This window comes from Nicotiana tabacum, chromosome 1 (genome assembly GCF_000715075.1).
Source record: "Nicotiana tabacum cultivar K326 chromosome 1, ASM71507v2, whole genome shotgun sequence".
Classification (NCBI taxonomy): Eukaryota; Viridiplantae; Streptophyta; class Magnoliopsida; order Solanales; family Solanaceae; genus Nicotiana; species Nicotiana tabacum.
Genome location: NC_134080.1, coordinates 176,879,068 through 176,893,023, shown reverse-complemented (window position 1 = coordinate 176,893,023; position 13,956 = coordinate 176,879,068). Strand labels below are relative to the sequence as shown.

General features: G+C 36.4%; 1 protein-coding gene across 2 annotated transcripts; it reads left to right on the top strand.

The window, feature by feature from the left end:
- Positions 1-315: 315 nt before the first annotated feature.
- Positions 316-12,836, top strand: LOC107790637 (uncharacterized). 2 transcript variants are annotated; one of them, XR_001649078.2, is made up of 2 exons: positions 316-12,193; positions 12,479-12,836. XR_001649078.2 is itself a non-coding variant. In XM_075254824.1 (2 exons), the coding sequence occupies exon 2, from the start codon at positions 4,499-4,501 to the stop codon at positions 5,405-5,407; it is 909 nt and encodes a 302-aa protein (XP_075110925.1). In that variant the 5' UTR covers positions 320-690; positions 986-4,498; the 3' UTR covers positions 5,408-12,836. The 2 variants fall into 2 exon arrangements, 1 of the variants encoding a protein (XP_075110925.1); XM_075254824.1 differs by having other exon boundaries at positions 320-690; positions 986-12,836.
- Positions 12,837-13,956: the final 1,120 nt, after the last annotated feature.

The window sequence follows — 13,956 nt, the reverse complement described above, 5'->3', positions numbered from 1 at the left end:
TATTACTACAATAGTCATGTTCACATTTTAGCTTTTAGTTTTAAATTAATTAGTATTAAATTAATAAAAATAAGTAAGATTAACTTTGAAAAATAATTTAAGGTAGAGCGTAATTTAGGATTTTATTTAGCTTGTTTAATTAATTCAACTAAATTTTTTAAAATCAAAGAAAGAAAGAAAGAACGAAAAAGAAAAAGAAAGTTATCTTATTTTAAATTGGGCCAAGGCTAATGGGCCCAAAACAAGTCAATATCGCCCGACCCATTTCCCCTCCCCTTTTATTAAAAAAGAAACCCTAAAGCGCTAAGAAGATCAGACCTGCTCCTTCAGAAAAAGAGGAGCGTCGTTCCCCTTAAAATGTTCCTGACCTCACTCAGCCAAAAAAAAAAAAAAAAAAAAAGAGAGAGAACAAGAGAATCAGAATGATCGGACCTTCCTTTTTTTTTTTTTTTTTTTTTTAGATTAGATCAAACCTAAGAGAAGGGACCTTCTCCTTCAGGAAAACAGAGAAACAAGAAACTACTTCTAATTTGACGAGACTGTTGATCATTTTATAGGTTTTCTTTAAAGCTGTTTGAATCGAAATTTCTGGTTGTTCTCTGCTGTGCTCATCTCGCTATAGCTGGACTTCATCCTTAAGAGTTCTAGATCTTCATTTGATCTTTGTTCTGCAGTTGTTTCCGCCTTTTGGTATGTACCTGATCGAAACTACTATCCTCTGTTGTGTTTAAATAAGACCTGTGGTATTATGAGTTGCTTATGTTTGGCTTTATATATCTAGTGTGTTTATGTTTTGAAGCTACTTAGTGTTCGTCCTCTGTTAATCTTTGTTGTTGTTGTATGTTAAAATTAAAATTTAAGTTGATAAAGTGCTCATTGATTAGTTCATTACTTTTTGTTGCCTCTTATTGTTTAAACTAATGATTTATGCTTAAAATGACACTGAAATATGGTGGATGATGGATTTGACTACCTGTTGGTCAAGTTTACCTCTGAAAAAGAGACTCAGCTCCCCAGGTTGTAGTTGCCGAGATTGATAATTCTACAGTTTCTTGTATATTCGTGACAATATGTAGAAACAGTTGGGTCCTAATTTAGTTTTAAAATTCAGAAATTTTTATTAGAGGCTAGTGGTTGTATCCTACTGCCATAATTGGTTCAGCATTGATTAAGCTTTAGGATTACTTTTGTTAGATTCCTTATTTTATTTTCTTAAATGCTTTGGAAATTAAATGTCTTCTTGGTAGTTTAGAATATTTAGAAACCCATGTACAGATTCTTGTATTGCTCTTTATGTGATTTAAACATTCTGCTTGTCCTATTCGAGATAGGTGAAGATGTTCCATGGGTTTTAATTATTTGCTAACAGGTAGTTTATTCAATTAAATTTGCTTGCTTTCTTTGTTTCAAACTAATTTTGGAACAATTCTATACAATCCATCTGAGCGTTCGGTAATTATCAATCTTATTCATCCTTATTTTGGATTAATTTAATGGATAGTTGTGATGTTGGTTTCTTAGGATAGGATACTACATTGTTAGTAGAATTTAAGAATGGGTTTTTTTAATTTATAAAAATAGATAAATGTAACAACAAAAGGATTTGTGTGTAAGGGAATAGTTATCGTCTCCAATTTGGTTTTCGTAGTGGTCATCACATAGTGGTGCTAAATGGGAAAGTCTGCCAACCCGCAAGAATATAAAACTAGTATGGCTAATCCACATTTTCAAAGCTAATCTACTCTTTTTCTTCCACAACTAATTTTCATAAGCTTTTTGCCTCCCAATAATCTCAAACAAGTTTTAGGGAAAACAATTTATAAATGTCGTAGTTTGCTTTAGGCGCGTTAATTAAATAAATCATTACGGCTGTGGGTGCGGTTCCCGTGGCATGGTCGTGATACCTAATCTCCAATTCGGGTGTGCATTTCATGTGATCCGATTATAATAACTTCGAACATTAATAAAATAAACGTATCGCGAATCACGGGTGCATTTCATATAGCGTGATTTGCGGTGTGTTCCAAAATAAATAAGTGTACAACAATCGTAACTTGATCAAGAAATAAATCCATAAATCCTAAAAAGCAGTTAAAATAATTAAAAGAGGTTATAAAGTTAAAATGCACAATAGGTTTAAAACATGTAGTAAATCAGATAATAGGCCAATTATTAATAGTTTAAGCAACTGTGCGTGAACCACGAAACGCGGGAATGCCTAACACCTTCTTACGGGTTAACAGAATTCCTTACCTAGAATTTCTGGTTTCGCAGACTTTTAAATAAAGTCAATTTTCTCGATTTGGGATTTAAAATAAACCGGTGACTTGGGACACCCAAATAAATTATTCCAAGTGGCAACTCTAAAAATTAAATAAAATAATCTCATTTCGAATAATGTCACTTCAATTGAAAAAATTCCCTTATATACCCCATTGGGTGGTAAAAGAGAGGTGTGACAGCTCTGACAACTCTGCTAGGGACTGAACCCAGAATCTCATGTTCATGGTTCAGAATTCGAGCTTAGAATAACTGTTTTAGTTGGCTTTATTTATAATTTGATTTTTACATGTTTGGGCCTAATGTGCTAAATGTCGCTTTTTACCGCTTTGATATTATTTAAACTGTATATAAACTGTTACGAAACCCTTCTCTTCTCGTCTTCGGGGATGTGCACGCTGGCGTGACTCACCTTAAAGAAGAAAGAGGCTCAGACAAGTTACAAATCCGGATGACCTTTTGGTTCCCGGTACGTAGCCCCCCCTCGAGTTGTCCGCTCGGTTACAAGTCTAGAACAATACACCCAGGTTTTAAACCTAGAATAACTCAGCCTCATACCGGATCCCTAGTAGGAACGCTTGTTTGCATCATGTGCATTTGACTTTGGGGACTCAACGCAAGGGTAGGGTCCGTCTAGGACAGGTGAACCCAATTTAAAAGACCATCTCGATGCATCTTACGTGCTACTTGCGCATCTGTTTGTTTCGGCTTGCTTGTTGACCGACTTCTAGAATAGGGGAAGAAAAAAAAATTGAGAGGTAGGTATTTAGAAAATTCTGAAACTCTGCCGAAATTCTGAAAAAAGAAAAGCCATTTCAAAATAAGCCAAAATTTTCAAGTGCCATGTTTCCCCTGTTCTGTCAAAACTGACCGAACTATGCGGGTCTCATTCTCACCGGGTATGAGATACGCAGGCAAACCTTATCGGTTCCGGCCCCAATTTTTAAAAAAATTCAAAAAAAAAATTCCATTAGTTCCTTCTTTAGAAATCTTTCCTTAGAAAATTAAAAAAAAAGAAGTTTTTAAAACTCAAAAAAAAGTAGTTTCCTTCTTTCAGAAGTCTTTCATACGGAAAAAAGAAATAAAAAGAAGAAAAAAAAACAAAATCCAAAATACGGGTTTCCTTTATTTTGAAATATTTTTCCCAAAAAATCAGGAAAAAGTGAATCCAAATATATATATATATATATATACTTTTCCTTCTTTAAAATTCTTTCTTTCGTAAATGTCAAAATTTTTTTTTTTGGAAAATGTGAAGTCCAAAAATATTTGCGTTATTCTTTAGAAGTACTTATGTAATAATAAATATAAAATAAAAAACTCAGAAATCCAAAACATTTTCTTAAAAGTCCCTCTTTCGAAAATTAAGAGGTAGCATCCAAAATCCAAAAATATTTCTTTAGAAAAAAATAAAACAAATGAAAGTTCAAACAAAAAATATTTTCTTTTACTTTTAAAATTTCCAAAGTTCAAATCAAAAGAAAATAAATTTAAATTTTTAGAAGTCTCTCTTTCAAAAATAAATTTTAAAAAATCAATCAAAATAAAAAAATGCAAAAAAATATTTCCTTTCTTCTTTTAAAACATTTTTTCCGAAAATTCCAAAAGAATTAAAAATAAAATAAAAATCACAAATCAAAAAAAAAATATTTTTCTTTGATTTTAAAGCTTTCTTGGTCTGAGTTTTATAAAAAGAAAAAAAAGTTAGCTTATTTACTCCATTCTCGATCTTCCCAAACTACTTGATCTGATTCATGCGGCGTCATGATACGTAGGCAATCCTCATCGGATTCGATCATAGCTATAAAATAAATTGAGTGAAAAAATAAACTAAAAAAAAAACAGAAAGAAAACTTAAGTGAAAAAAAAACAAAAAAAAAGAAAATGAAAAAGAAAGAAAGAAAAGAGAGTGCCAAAAAATAAAAGAGTGACCAAAAAAAAATGAAAAAAAAATTAAGAGAGATTAAAGAGAGGCAGAAATAAATGAAAAGAGGTACATACTGAAAGGGTTAGTTAAGGCCGAGATGAAACATGCAACCGTTCAAACACATGATATAAGCGTTTAACTATTAGGTGCATTGCATCCCTACGTGCGATTTCCTATATGTTAAATGTCTCAAAACTAACAAGGTTGTTGGGTGTGTAAACTAGTTAGATTTTGGTGGTTGGTTTTGTTGGTAGTCTATCCTCCTCTCTTTCACAAGATCCAAAGGCACAAATGGCCTCCGCAAGCAATCTACCAATCATTGGTCCTGAGGATAGCCCGGCATCGGCTATTATGCAGCTAGAATCAGCAGCTGCTGAAGAGAATAAGATGTTGCGTCTCCGCATACTGAAAATGTGGGACGCCTGGTCCAATAGTAAGGAACCGCCAAGTGTAATTCCTGAGTTCCCTGAGTTGATCCTCAGGTCAGGTGAGGTTACCAAAGCCCCTGTGCCCAACCCGCTCATCTCATGCGGGCACCCTCCAATGACCTCCAATGATCCTGACATGCTTTCTGTGGTTCGCCCCCAGGCGTCAGTTTCCTGGGCACCTCCAATATTGTTCTCTACAGCACCAGTTTCTTGGGCACCTCCAATATTGTTCTCTATAGCACCAGTCTGCACCAGAACACAACCAACTTTACCACGGCCGTATGTTGAGCCTCCAGTGTTCACCTTTCAGGGTCCACAACTTCAATCAAAAATAACATATGTGACCCCGTACTCTTTAACTCAACCTCCGCAATATGATCTCTCGGTGGAGCAAGAAAAGGTTGTTAAAAATCCCGAGCAAAAGGAAATGGCTCGGAAGATGAAGAGCCTAGAACAAAGCATGAAAAACATGCAAGGTCTGAGTGGCCAAAAGAGTGTCTCATACTCTGACCTCTATATATTTCCCCATGTCCACTTGTCAGTTGGCTTCAAGATGCCAAAAGTTGTAAAGTACAACGGGCACGGAAACCCGGTCGCTCATCTGAAACGATGCTGTAACCAGTTGAGGGGTATTGGTGGGAAAGAGGAGCTGCTAATGGCCTATTTTAGGGAAAGACTCACCGAAATCGCTTCTGAGTGGTATACGGATCAAGAAATTACCCATTGGCACATGTGGGACGATATGACCCGAGATTTTGTCCGCCAGTTCTAGTATAATGTGGACATCGCTCACGACAGAAACCTTTTGTCTAATTTAAAAAAGAAAATCGTAGAAAGCTTTCGCGAATATGCTGTCTAATGGCATGAGCAAGCTGCCAGGGTAAAGCCTCCAATGAACGAAATTGAAATGGTCACGGTCTTTCTACAAGCCCAAGAGGCGGACTACTTCTAGAACATGATGTCCGCCATGGGAAAGGCGTTTGCTGAGGCTATCAAAATTGGGGAGATAGTAGAAAGTGGGCTAAAAACAGGTCGACTTTTGATTCATGCTACTTTTAAAGCCATATCACCAGATGTTCAAAATGGTTCAAAGGATTTAATAAATGGAAACGGGAGAGAAGAAGAAGCCATGATGGCTTCCAGCTCGAGGGGGACCCACAGGTCATTCAGCTAATTAGATATGCTTCCTGAGGTCCCTCAATATTATTATCCCCTTCAGGATGCTGCTTATGCCGTGGCACCACCTCTTTATGCGGTGATGAACGTGCAACCTTACACGCGGCCACAACATTATACATAAAACCGAGCTCCACCTCCTAGAAATGTCCATCCTTACCAAGCTCCATATAATCCTCAACCAAATGATCCCCAGTACAATCCTCAACCAAGAGAGCCTTTCAGAAAGAATCAGTTCACCCCTATTAGTGAATCGTATTCAAACTTGTTCCATAAGCTAATCAGGCTAGATCTATTGCAGCCAGTGGCCCTGAACCGGCCGAACCCCGAGTCCCCCTCACATCGAGCTGATGCTAGACGTGAATACCACTCTGGAGCAATAAGACACAGTACAGAGGACTGTTGGACCCTCAAAAGGGCAGTTGAAGATTTGATTGAAGCTAAAAGAATTGTTTTTCAGGATGAAGAAGCTCTTGATGTGATGAACAATCTGTTGCCTACCCACAACAGCGGGCCAATAGTCGGAATATTTGTGAAGATGGGGAATTTTATCCGGCACTGAAGGCCATTGCAACCATTGCCGAGACAAAAGAAAAGTCGAAAGACGGTTGCCAAGCCTGAAACTTCCCCATCAGACGGGAGTCTCGGTAGCCAGTCTTGCTATCCTTTCTGCATTCGGATTATCTCAGGGTGTTATCCGGATGTTTACTTTATTGTCTTACTTTTCGATGTTAACCATTCTATCTTTTGAAATTCAAAAGCTCAAATAAAAAAAAATCAAAATCAAATGAAATTCAAATAAAAAAAAATCAAAATCAAATGAAATTCTTCCAATGATGTCTCTTTTCTTAATCTTATCATTTTTTCTTATTCTCTTTTTAATTCTATTAAATGGAGATTTCAATAACATGATATATTTGCGGACTTCATGCCCAGACCCTGAAACACTGTTAGACCTTGAAATAATGAATCAAGAATTAGATAGTAATGAAGACAAGTTTAAGGAAATAAAATAAAGAGTTGGAACAGCTAAAGAAAAATTGGCTCCAGATTGGAAAGATCCATACATGGTAACAAAAGTACTACCAAAGAGTGCGTTGTACTTGGGACACATTGAAGGAAATGTCCCTAAAACAACTGTAAATGCAAATGCAGTCAAAAGGTACTATGTTGGATTCTCTATATAGTATTAATGTTCTCCGGTTGGGATGAAGAAGACTTTCTTTCTCACTATCCAAATAACCCTTTGCAAACTCTTTGAGCCGGCTCCTATTATTTGATTACCTTCTTTGGAACCTGGAGTTATTATTGAAAAAAAGGGATGAATGAAAAATGAAAATTTTTGAAAGGAAAAAGAAAGAGAAAACAAAGCAAAAAGAAAAAACAAAAGAAAATCAAAAACAAAGTTCCATGAACTACGTTCGACTTGATTCCGAAAGGATACGTAGGCAGCCTCTCTGGGATTCAGTCACACCAAAATAAAAATTCAAAGTCTCCTAAAAAGTGAAACTGGGGCAGATGTTATAATGGTTCGGCGATGATCCCACCCAAAAGGTTCCAAAGTTGTAGCTCAATCCAAATCTTTTTTTACCCAAACCCTGTTCAAGTCCTTCCGATCAATCGGTGAGAATGTTCAAGGACCGAAGAATACAGTTACTTGGATCCGATACAGTCAAAATGAGAAAAATAAAATGAGAGTCTTATTGGTGAAAACCCACACGGGCACTGTGAGGCGACAGTAAGCAAAGAAATCAAAATGAGAGTCTTGTTAGTGAAAACTGGCAAAGAGCACTATAAGGCGATGGTGAGAAGAGAAATGAGAGAGGTCAACTCGTGAAAACCTGCAAAGGGCGTCCCTGATCAAAAAGAGAATCCTCACAGCCATCGGCATCGACAGAGTCCGGGCAAGGTTCTCGATTTTGAGGCAAAAGTTGTGTTGCATTTCTGAGAGTCGGACGGTTTATACAGATCAGGCATCCAGTCCAAAAGGCATGTCATGTTCATTGAAGTCCGTATGTACTCCAGATAAGTCCTTCTTTCCTTTCCCCGAAGGAGATACCTCTTGTCTAAATTCATTTATCAATTCCTTTGTTTGTTTTTACTTTGAATCCCTTTCAGTCTAACTCTATTCCGAAACTGAGACAAAGAAGGGATGACGAGACTGATTTAAAGGGTTCTCATTTGACACGAGCTAATATGCAATAAGGCACCCAGCCTCGTCAGGGGCATCAAGTCAACTTCGACCGACCATGGTGGTTGATGTTTTGAAATTGAAAACTCTTGGAAGTTGAAAAAGTTGAGTCCCACGTGGCTAACCGTCTCGGCAAAGATTTGAAAAATCCAAGGTACCCCAAATGCTCTGAAATTGAAGTAGGAAAAAAGAAGCCAGAATAGAAAGGCCTACGAAGGCGAAATAAAGTTGGAAAAGGTTAAGTCCCACGCGAGTAGCCGTTGCAGCAATTTTGAGGAGCCAAAAGTTCCCCAATGCTCCGAAGTTAAAAAAACAAAAAAAAAAGAAGGAAAAAGAAAAAAAAGAGAAAAGAAAAACAAGAAGTCAGAAGGGAAGGGCCTACATAGGCAAAATAAAGTCGAAAAGGTGGAGTCCCATCGACCAATCGTCATGGCAAAGTCTGGAAATGCCAGAGTTTCTCCAGAGTCTGAAATGTAATCGGTATTCGGGAAACAACCGATTGCAGATGAAAGGGGCCGAGATCAAATGGTTGAAATAATCAAGGCCACAAAACCAACCACCATTTCAAATTGACAAATTGTTTTTTGTTTGAAAAACAGAAAACATGTGTAATTCGAAGCAACCTTGCAAGAAACAGGTGCAACAAAAAAGAAACTGCGCAAGGGCTGGAAACAACTTTGCAGCAACAATCCAAAAAGGGAAGTCCCCTCCAAAATTCTTTCCCGCATTTACTCATTCTATGAAATAAAAAAAATAAAAGAAAAAGAAGAAAAATTCAAAATCATGGTAGCCTAGGGTCCCCAATCTCTAGCTACATTTTTCCAATATAGGGTCCCATTCCCTAGTCGCTGCCAGCATAACCTGGTAGTTTTTTCCAGTATAGGGTCTCACTCCCTAATTGATCCCCGGCATAACCCGAGGACCTTTTCCGGTATAACCCGATGACTTCCCAACATAACTCGTGGACCTCCCCGGCATAACCCAAGACTTTTTCCGGCATAACCCGATGACTTTTCCGGCATAACCCATGGACCTTCCCGACATAACTTGAGGACCTCCCCGGCATAACCCGTGGACCTCCCCGGCATAACCCGAGGACCTTTCTGGCATAATCCGATGACCTCCTCGGCAGAACCCACAGACCTTTTCTGGCATAACCCGATGACTTTCCCGACATAACCCGTGGACCTTTTCCGGCATAACCCGATGACCTCCCCGGCATTACCCAAGGACCTTTTCCGGCATAACCGGTGGACCTCCCCGGCATAACCCGAGGACCTTATCTGGCATAACCCGATGACTTTCCCGGCATAAACTGTGGACCTCTCCGGCATAACCTGAGGACCTTTTCCGGCATAACCCAGTCATTTTTTTTCTAGCATAACCTGGTAATCTTCCCAACATAGGGCCTCCGATCCCCATTTGATTTTATTTTAGATATAGGGTCTCCACTCCCTGATCTCTTTTTCTCAAGGATACAATCCCGATTTTATTGCTTACAATAAAGAAATAGTTTAGATTTTGTTGCAATAACTCATGAAATTTTCCTAGTGAAAACTGGGGCAGAAAAATTTCGTTCGTTTATTTGTTTTGATGCCTGAGAAGGTTTTTATCGTGAGGCACAAGTTTCAAGGCGACCAAAAGAAGAAATCTCGATTCAAAAAAAAGGAAAGAAAATTAAGAAAAAAAGAAGTGAGCTCTAAAGTGTAGAAGCGGAGAGAAGACGTGGACTGCTCAAGATATGGTTGAAGTCACAAACTTTGCATGTCGCACCTTGATCCAAAAAGCTGTAGAAGAATGAATCAGCGGTTGCAGCTAAACGAGCATCAAGATTCAGATCAGAGTCAGCAGGAAGAACCGGCAAAGACTCAAGATCAAGCTTTAGAAGGTTTATAGATAGAAATCTTGTAACTCGTAGCTGATAGGCTTATCTAGTTTAGCTTTTCATTTTTTATTTTGGTGTAATAAGGAGTTCAGCAAGCAGAAACAGCAGCAACAACAAAGAAATCACAGTTTTTCGGTAGTCTCAGCTACCAAAACTTCTAGAACTACACCAACCTGATTCCTTTAAAGCTAAGGATATGTAGGCAACCTCCGAAGTAAGGTTCGGTCAAACTTTTTCAAAAAAAATGCTTCCAAATGGAGTATCAAACGGGCAAAAATAGCTCGTAATTGCTCACTTTATCTTTGCCCGAAAACTCTTCATGTTCTCGAGAAAAGAGGGGCAGCTGTGAGCACCTAATTTTTGACCCGCATGGAAATAACTCCTAAAAAATAGACCAAAAATAATTTTAGTGAATTTTAGGAGTTTTTCTTTTTTTAGTTGCATTCCATGCATCTTTAACATTTTAAAATTCATAAAAAAATTATCACATTTTTTATTCCATGCCATCTTAAGTTTAATTTGCATTTAGGAATTTAATTTCATAATTTAATTGCATTCATTAAACAAAAATCACAATAAAAAAATTACTATAATAGTCATGTTCATATTTTAGCTTTTATTTTAAATTAATTAGTGTTAAATTAGTAAAAATAAGTAAGATTAACTTTACAAAATAATTTAAGGTAGAGCGTAATTTAGGATTTTATTTAGAAGGAATTACAACCCATGTCACTTGGCCCAATAGCCCAACCGAAAATGGCCCACATTTGAAGCTCTTACCCTATTTAGCCCATGTTGTACATAACTTGAAAGAAGATTTTCAGCCTTTAGCCCATTATTAAAGACATACTTTTAGAGTTTTTATTATTTTCTTCTTTCTTCATTCCCTTCTCTCTCTCACCGCCTCTCACTTCTTTCTTTCTAACCCACATAGATCCCTCATCTTCTCTTAACCTAGCCCCCGCATTCCCCCTCCTCTACCCCCCACGTAGTTCTGCCATTAATGGCTCGAAGAAGGTCGGGCTCCTACTCCGTTGTCCATGGTGGCAAGCAGAAGAATGAAGAAATTTGAAAGAAACATGAAAATACACACAGATCTGAAAATAAATAGCTCTCAAACTTGATTTGCACCAACAAACAACCACTAATTTTGGAAAATTTTGAAGTTCTGGTAATTTTGGAAGATTTTGAAGTTTGAAGTTCTGGAAAATCATAACTATGTAGCAGGTTGTATCGACACTGTATAATAGTGTATAATTGTGTATATGGATATACAAACACCTCTTATACACTATTATACATGTTTATACAATATTGTATAATTGTGTATAAATGTGTATATTTGTGTATAATGTTGTATAGATATATATTTTTCCAGTATAATGTTGTTAGCGTGTAAGAGACCTCTACAGAAGTTTGACACTTCCTTCTCTTCTTCTTTTTCCTGTATATGCTATATGAAACAGATTTGTACGCGTTGGAGGAATTCTACAATTCATTTATCAATTTTTTTTATTTTTCTTTTATCCTGTTGGATTGCTTCAGCAATTGCACATAAAAATGCTTGAATTTCTTACCTTCAGATAATATGTATTATTCAGGATAGGATTTTTGAGTTGCGTTGTGGCTTATTTGCATTTTTTTATCAAATGCTTAATAATCAAAGGAAATCAAGAGAATGAAAACAACTGGTTGTATAAAGAGGGAGCAACAACAGTAGTTGATTGTGTGAAATAAGCTGTTTTTCGGGAATTAACCGATTATTTTTGGGCTATAAATTTGCAAAGTGATATCTAGGCTATTATGTTGTAAGTCAGGTGTGTGAGTTATATTTATGTGAAATTATCCCTTTTATTTAGCTTGTTTAATTAATCAAACTAATTTTTTTAAAATCAATGAAAGAAAGAAAGAACAAAAAAAAAAGTTATCTTATTTTGAATTGGGCCAAGGCCTGCTCCTTCAGACCTGCTCCTTCACAAAAAGAGGAGCGTCGTTCCCCTCAAAAAGTTCCTGACCTCACTCAGCAAAAAAAAAGAGAGAACAAGAGAATCAGAATGATCAGACCTTCCTTTTTTTTTAGATTAGATCAGACCTAAGAGAAGTGACCTTCTCCTTCAGGAAAACAGAGAAACCAGAAACTACTAATTTCACGAGACTGTTGATCATTTTATGGGTTTTCTTTAAAGCTTTTTGAATCGAAATTTTTTGTTGTTCTCTGCTGTGCTCATCTCGCTATAGCTGGACTTCATCCTTAAGAGTTCTAGATCTTCATTTGATCTTTGTTCTGCAGTTGTTTCTGCCTTTAGGTATGTACCTGATCGAAACTACTATCCTCTGTTGTGTTTAAATAAGACTTGTGGTATTATGAGTTGCTTATGTTTGGCTTTATATATTTAGTGTGTTTATGTTTCGAAGCTACTTAGTGTTTTTCCTCTATTTCGAAGCTACTAGTGTTTGTCCTCTGTTAATCTTTGTTGTTGTTGTATGTTAAAATTAAAATTTAAGTTGCTAAAGTGCTCATTGATTAGTTCATTACTTTCTGTTGCCTCTTATTGTTTAAACTAATGATTTATGCTTAAAATGACACTGAGATATGGCGGATGATGGATTTGACCACCTGTTGGTCAAGTTTACCTCTGAAAAAGAGACTCAGCTCCCCAGGTTGTAGTTGCCGAGATTGATAATTCTACAGTTTCTTGTATGTTCGTGACAATATGTAGAAACAGTTGGGTCCTAATTTAGTTTTAAAATTCAAAAATTTTAATTAGAGGCTAGTGGTTGTATCGTACTGCCATAATTGGTTCAACATTGATTAAGCTTTAGGATTATTTTTGTTAGATTCCTTATTTTATTTTCTTAAATGCTTTGGAAATTAAAGGTCTTCTTGGTAGTTCAGAATACTTAGAAACGCATGTACAGATTCTTGTATTGCTCTTTAAGTGATTTAAGCATTCTGCTTGTCCTATTCGAGATAGGTGAAGATGTTCCATGGGTTTTAATTATTTGCTAACAGGTAGTTTATTCAATTAAATTTACTTGCTTTCTTTGTTTCAAACTAATTTTGGAACTATTCTATACAGTCCATCTTAGCGTTCGGTAATTATCAATCTTATTCATCCTTATTTTGGTTTAATTTAATGGATACTTGTGATGTTGGTTTCTTAAGATATGATACTACACTGTTAATAGAATTTAAGAATGGATTTTTTTAATTTATAAAAATAGATAAATGTAACAGCAAAAGGATTTGTGTGTAAGGGAATAGTTATCGTCTCCAATTTGGCTTCTGTAGAGGTCATCACATGGTGGTGCCAAATGGGGAAGTCTGCCAACCCGCAAGAATATAAAATAAGTATGGCTAATCCTTATTTTCAAAGCTAATCTACTCTTTTTCTTCTACAACTAATTTTCATAAGCTTTTGGCCACCCAATAATCTCAAACATAGTTTTAGGGAAAACAATTTATAAATGTCCTAGTTTGCTTTAGGCGCGTTAATTAAATAAATCATCACAGTTATGGGTACGGTTTTTGTGGCATGGTCGTGATACCTAATCTCTAATTTGGGTGTGCATTTCATGTGACTCGATCATAACAACTTCGAACATTAATAAAATAAATGTATCGTGAATAACGGGTGCATTTCATGTAGCGTGGTTTGCAGTGTCTTCCAAAACAAACAAGTGTACGACAATCGTAACTTGTTCAAGAGATAAATCTATAAATCCTAAAAAGCGGTTAAAATAATTAAAAGCGATTATAAAGTTAAAATGCACAATAGGTTTAAAACATGCAGTAAATCAGCTAATAGGCCAATTATTAATAGTTTAAGCGACCGTGCTTGAACCACGGAACCCGGGAATGCCTAACACCTTCTCTCGAGTTAACAAAATTCCTTATCTAGAATTTTTGATTTCGCACACTTTTAAATAAAGTCGATTTCCTCGATTTGGGATTTAAAATAAACTGGACTATTCCAAGTGGCAACTCGAAAAATTAAATAAAATAATCTCATTTCGAATAATGTCACTTTAATTGGAAAAACTCCCTTATATACCCCCTCGGATGGTA